At 51.2% G+C, this 6,295-nt stretch overlaps 1 protein-coding gene across 1 annotated transcript; it reads left to right on the top strand.

Moving 5' to 3' along the window:
* The first annotated feature begins 923 nt into the window (after window positions 1-923).
* On the top strand, window positions 924-5,734 carry MMGT1 (membrane magnesium transporter 1). The gene is made up of 4 exons (XM_058848004.1): window positions 924-1,068; window positions 1,596-1,648; window positions 2,475-2,578; window positions 3,562-5,734. The coding sequence occupies exons 1-4, from the start codon at window positions 939-941 to the stop codon at window positions 3,722-3,724; spliced, it is 450 nt and encodes a 149-aa protein (XP_058703987.1). The 5' UTR covers window positions 924-938; the 3' UTR covers window positions 3,725-5,734.
* The last annotated feature ends 561 nt before the right edge of the window (window positions 5,735-6,295 follow it).

The following is a 6,295-nucleotide window of genomic DNA, read 5'->3' as shown; positions in this document are numbered from 1 at the left end:
GGAGCGGGAAAGGGGCGAGGGGGAGCGGGGGAAGGGGGAGGCGCTGGGGAGTTGGTGAGGCGAGGTTTGGGAGGGAAAGGGGTGCCAGGGGCTGCCATAAGCCCTGGGGGGGCTGGGACGAGTCGTAAAGAACGGGATGCGAGAAGGGGGAAGGTGATCAGAGTTCAAAGGGAAAAGAAATCCCCAGGCAGACTTGGTGCGAGGTCAGGAGCGGGTGGTGGGTGTGCGCAGGGTGCTTTGGAGGGATGGCCTGCAGGACACACCCCGGCTCTTGGGGAGACGGGGTCCGGGGGGATCCTGGAGGCTGATCGTGCCTTCACACCGTGCCAAGGCATGTGGATGGTGCCAAGAGCCGCCGTCAGCCCCGAAGTGGGATCAGGGTAAACTTCTCTCCTTTTTTACCATGAAATAGAGGGGGGACGCGTGAAGCCGGTGGGTCAAGGGTTGCAATAAATGTCAATGATCAACTTAAAGGTGACTTGTAGCAAACGTTTTCAAAGAATTGCCTTTGTACCTTGGGGGCGTGGAAGACCCAGGATGCTTGGTTGTGTGGGACCCTGGTGCTTTCTTGCCTTGCCCCAGGCCTGGATCGACCAGGGGAATCCCTCTTGCACGTGTTGCGTGCATCCCTTTGCCCGTTTTTTCTTCCACCGGTTTCTCAAGCTTTGAGGTTAAACACGTGGGGAGGGAGAATTAACTCGCGCATCACTGGCTCTACGCTCTGTTTTCGGCTGGAAGGGATCCGGCCTGGCCCGGTGGAGGGAAGGGCCCCCTTCTCCCTCAGACGCCCCCCAAGACCATCCGTGGCTCCGGGGGCCCGCTCAGCCCCTCACATTTTATCAATGGCCCCGCGTGGGAAAGCAGCGGCGTGGCCCCGCCCCCTGGCGCTGAAGCCACGCCTCCCTCGCAGTCGGGCGCGGTCTGGCCCCGCCCCCTCGATGACGCCATCATCGCGCGCCGGGGCGCCCTGGCGGCGGCGGGCGGCTATGGCGGCGGGGTCGGTGTGGAAGGGGCTGGTGGGGCTCGGCCTGTTCGCCCTGGCACACGCGGCCTTCTCGGCGGCGCAGCGTGAGTCACCGCCGGGAGGGGCGGGCCGGGGCGCCCCGGGGTACCGGCACTCCCACACGGCCGACGGGGAGCTCCCGGGGCGGGGGCCGGGCCGGGCCGGCATCATCATCGTCCTCAGCCGCGATCCCGGCGGCGGGGGCGGCCCTGCCCTTGGGGGCCGGGCTGCGGGGAGAGCGGAGCTTCCGGGAGGAGCGCGGGGCTCGGCCCGGGCGGGCGCCGCAGCAGCTGGGAAGGGAGGGAAGAGTGAAGGGTGGGAAGGGGGAGCTGGCGCCCGGCGGGTCGCGGCTTCAGCCTGGCTTCTGCCGTCCGGCTGCCTCCGCCCCACGGCCCGCCCCCCTCCCGGCTGCTTGCGGTAGGGCCAGCCCTGCTCCGGAGCAGCGGAGCCCCGCAGCGGCACCGGGAGCGGCCCGGCTGCCCGAGGAGGCTGACACGTGTCTCGGCAGCCGATTCTCTGGGGGTTTGTGCTGCCGGGCTGTTTATTTGTGTACACAGAGCGTCTGATGCGTGCGTGTGTTTCTGTTTTGTAGATCGTTCTTACATGAGGTTGACAGAAAAGGAAGATGAAACGTTGCCCATAGATGTAAGTTTTTGCAATGTGTGAAAGGTGTGACTGTGGGGTGGTTTAGTCGCTGAATTGCTTCCTTTTAATGTGCTGGGCAAGCATAAAGGATAGGTTTTAAGCTGCAGTTTCATTGGAGCTCCCACTGTCAAAAAGAACCACATTTTTCATCCCACTTTCCTGAGTGTGGTGTAGTTGTCAGTGAAACCAAACCCCAGGTCCAGACCTCCCTCTCTTTTAGAACTACCCTGGAGCATCTTGTCCAGGATTCCCTGATTGTAGCTTTTGCATCCATCACCTCCTTTGCAGCATAAACATCCTAAACCCTCTGGCTCTGGTTGGGTGACACATGTTTATCCAGTGTGACTGTTTGAATCCCAGCACAACCTGCTTCAGGAGGGGGACTTTTATTTACTTTATTTGCTTGCTTTTCAAATTTCCACTTCAGTTATCTGTTCCCTCTCTCCTTAATCAGAAGGGCAGGGAGATCAGGTGCCCAGGAGAGCCAAGCACGGCGCCTGGCCTGGGGCTCCAGGCGTGTTCCTGGCAGGAGTTTGGATCCTGGAGTGCACAGAACACAGTGTTTGGTCTCAGGCTCTTGCTGAGGAACTGTGTGAGTCCATTCAGTTGGTGCAACCCAGACCTGTGCTGAGGCAGCTGGAGCTCTGCCAGAGTTTTGCTGTGCAAATAGGAGAGAATTTTAATTCTCCTGTGCCTGGATTGCCCACCTCTATTTGCTGTCACTGGATGAAAAGCTCAAGAGATACTGTGTGAAAGCTGAGATTTTTTGGTAAACATGCAGAACACTCAGTAATGTATGTGTTGCACTGTGCTCCCTCTGTTGCAGATAGTCCTGCAGACTCTGCTGGCCTTTGCAGTCACCTGCTATGGGATAGCACATATTGCAGGAGAGTTTAAAGACATGGATGCCACTTCAGAACTCAAAAATAAGTATGTTTTATTTTTCTTCTTTTTGTACACACCTCTATCTGCTTCTCTGTACAAACTGAAATCACTTGTCCTTAGCTCAGTCCTTCATTGCATGCTGCAGGCAGTGACCCAAGGGGAACAGCCACACCTGTGAAAGCCAGCAGTGTCTTGAGTTTTAGGGAGAGTTAGGTAAGAGGCAGAAATCAAATAAGCTTCCTGCTTTTCCTCATCTGAAATGCTGCTGTGCAGACTTGGTAGAGGAATGAAATGTGCAGGTGGGAAGTAGAGCTCAGGAATCACCACCTGCTGTTGTGACACAGTCTCAGACTGCAGGGTTTGGCTCACACCCTGCTTGTGTTTGCTTCCTCAGTGAGTGTTACACAGTATACTCAAGGCAGCACATCTGAAAGACTTTAAGAAAATAAGGGATTTTGTATCAAGATTTTGAAGAGGATAGTTGGTTAGAGCATGCCAAGATCGTAGGTTCAGCTGCTTTATGAGCTGTTCACTTCAGAGATGGACTTGATGATCCTTGTGGGTCCCTTCCAATTCAGAATGTTCTGTGAGTCTGACAGGAAATTAGATGGGCAGATGTTGCCTCTCTGACCATTTTCAAAATCACAGGGGAATATGGGAAGTGAAAAAGTTGACATAATTGTATTTCAGAGGGTTCACCTAAAGCCTTTACCGTGAGGCATCCAGAGGGATGGAAAGCTGAGCATCATCAGGGTGTTAACACAAGTGACAGCTGAACAAAGGCTGGCATGTGGTGTGTCAGCCCCTGAGCTCCAGAGAGGAAGGGGAAGTTGTGATGTGGACATCTTGTGGTCTTTTTCACAACTGGCTGTGTATTTCCTCAGTGTTTAGGAAACTTAAAAGCAAGCAAGAGTTTCGGGTTGAAAACTTGTATTTCTGTGTCTAAAGTCAATGCACCCCAAACTGACTGTTCTAAACTCCCTGCTCTGACAGAGTATTAACCTTGGCTTTTTACATTTGTTTTGAAGGACATTTGACACATTAAGGAACCATCCGTCTTTTTATGTATTTAATCATCGTGGTAGAGTATTATTCCAGTCCCCAGACACAGTGAATTCTTCTTCAAACCAAGATGCTTTGTCATCCAGCTCGGCACTGAAATTTCGAAAACTTGAACCTCTGCGCCGCTAAGACTTTTACAGATGATACCAATAACCCAGGACACTGAGATGTAATATTCAAGTCGGGGATGTAAACACTTTTTTAATTTCTGGAGCAGTATTTATATTGATCTTCCAGACTTTATAGAATATATATATATATAAATATATATATATAAACTAATGACCTTCTTTGTACACTGTTAATGAGAATGACCGAATTGTGGATTGGCAATGCAGTGTAAATTCTACTGTTATGCTGTAAAACACATCTTCAAAGTTTCAGATATTAAAACGAGTTGCAGCTAACTTAACTTCAGTTAAAACAAAAAGCAAGCTAGTTTTTCCTGCAATTAATGTTCTTTGACAGGAGGGAATGTTTGAGTGTATTTATTTTCTCAGTTTGCTTGCACTACAGTCTATGGACCCCCTCAGAAATGCTGTGTGCACTGCATCACTGAACAGCAGGAAAAGGGGCAGCATCTGATCCTAGAATGCCTGTGGGACACCAGCACGGTGTGGCAGGGGAAGTCAAAGAGATTGCTTTCAGTTTTATTTTTTTACAATGCTGAAAAACAGTTGTGTGAAGGGTTATTCTTTTTTTCCTGATTTTTCACTACCACGTTATTTCCTCGTTGCCCTCCTTCGTTTCATGTAAGTTGCCCCAGGTTGCCTGGGCTGTGGCTGTGCATTGGTGCTTGTGTGGGGGAGGCAGCTCACGTAGATAATCTGCCACACTCCGTGTTCTCCAGCTGTGAGCCAGGGAATGTTGAACGCTGTGTACGTGCTGAACATGGTGTTGGCACCAGGTACAACCTCCAAGTCATCTTCATGTTTAAGTATCAGTAAGAATTGTTCCTTCTGTGAGTGATCCAGGGGTAGAGTCCAGCAGCTTGCTCTGTTTGCTGGCACTAATCCAGGACAGCTACCCCTTTCCTGCCAACAGAGCCTTCCACCTTGATTTTTCCAGCTGAGCCCTTCATTGATTTAAGATTACTGTCTTGATTTCATGTATTAGAACTGATCGTATTGTCCTTAACTCTTACTTATGTCTAAATTCTTATCTCCCCTCAGGGGCTGAATCAATTCTAAAATCTCTCTTAGTCTGGCTTTTCACCTCCCTGATGCAGCAGAGGGAGGGTAGGTCGAGATACTGGTGGGGTCAGCGAGAATTTGGCCTAGTTGGAGGATGTTTCACTGGCACAATGGAAACTCAGCCTTTTGTCCTGGCATATGTTGACTTGTGTTTGGTATTTTTTTAAACTGTTAAGAACTGTCAAAGGCAAAAACTTGGCAAAAATACTGTGTAAACCGAAGCCTCTTTCTAGCTCTGCCCGTCCTATGGAGTGGGTGCCCCAGTGCTCGAGCAATATCCGTGGCTGCTGCTCTACAATCACTCCTAAGCATCTGGGTTTGATTAGAAAGGGTTACTCTGCCAGCTGAAAGCATCTGAGCAGCAGGATTAGTTCCTAAAGTGTCCTGGTTCCCCTCTTGCTGGTGTCACAAATCAGCTCCTGCCAGCACCAAAGGCCTCGGAAATAGCATTGGGTCATCTCTCCAGTGCGGACAGAGCTGTTCCCTTGGGGAACAGGGCTGCTGTGTGGCAGCTGCTGCACAGAGGGGAGGCTGAACATGGGCCAGGTGACCTTGTGGGGCAGAGGAGAGACAGAATTAGCAGAGGGTGGGAGAAGCACAGCAGGAGCTCAGTAACCACTGCAGTAGATGGGTTCTGTAGCCGTGGTTGCAGCGAGCCCTTTGCAGAGGGTCTTAGAGCAGAGCTGCCCACACAAAGCGTCTCAGAAGCCCCATTTGTCCCCATACAGGGACCTGCCTGAGGTGGGAGGTGCTGCTGGGACAGGGAGGTGGAGAACATCACCTGCTGCTCAGAGCAGGTGCTGCTGGGAGCACCCTGTGGCTGAGCCAGGGCCCTTCTCGTGAGGAGTAGCCTCATTCTGCAGCAGCAACGGTTCTATCACAAAGCTGTTCAAATTATTTTTTCTTATTGATCTCACAATGTCAAATAAAAATTGATATCCTTAAACTGCTTGTTTGTTAATTTCTGACCATCCTGGAGCCTGATGCAGCAAATCTTTGGTGAGTGACTTTTTAAAAGTGACTGCCCAGCACTGACATGAAGTGATTGCCTTAATTATGGCAGTTCTGTGTGAAAGTGCTGTCTGCCCTGCTGTTCATTACTGGGAGATAAGATCAGAAGGGGGGATCAAAATAGCTGCAAGTAGCTGAGTAAAACACTTAGGAGGGAAATATTACCAGCCTGGGAAATCTGCTTGCCTTTGAGGCTCCTTGTCATCCTCTCTGGCAGAGCTGACATATTTTCTGTCTTCAATTTAACCACAGTAAAGGCTTTTCTACCGTGTGCTAATCCCCTGCCAGCCCACAGACAGGCTCCTGCAAGGTCTGGTGTTGCAACAGCCACTGGAGGAAACACTCAGGCTGCTCCTGGGGCTGGTGATAGTTAAAATCCTGGACTTGAGCAAGATCACTTTTCTCTCCTTGCTCTGCTTTTCCACTGGGGGAGGTTGAAAAGTTAGCAAAGCACTGGAGGAGTTTGCTCAACTACAGCATCCATCAGGATTGCACC

The sequence above is a fragment of the Poecile atricapillus genome, chromosome 12 (assembly GCF_030490865.1).
Source record: "Poecile atricapillus isolate bPoeAtr1 chromosome 12, bPoeAtr1.hap1, whole genome shotgun sequence".
Classification (NCBI taxonomy): domain Eukaryota; kingdom Metazoa; phylum Chordata; class Aves; order Passeriformes; family Paridae; genus Poecile; species Poecile atricapillus.
The sequence above is the reverse complement of the archived record's forward strand: the minus strand, read 5'-3'. Positions and strand labels throughout refer to the sequence as shown.

Excerpts from the sequence above, each read along its gene's own strand:
- MMGT1 (XM_058848004.1), top strand. The coding sequence starts at position 939 with ATGACGCCATCATCGCGCGCCGGGGCGCCCTGGCGGCGGCGGGCGGCT. Across the intron at positions 1,069-1,595 it reads GGCCTTCTCGGCGGCGCAGC|ATCGTTCTTACATGAGGTTG; the intron begins GTGAGTCACCGC and ends TCTGTTTTGTAG. Across the intron at positions 1,649-2,474 it reads ATGAAACGTTGCCCATAGAT|ATAGTCCTGCAGACTCTGCT; the intron begins GTAAGTTTTTGC and ends CCTCTGTTGCAG.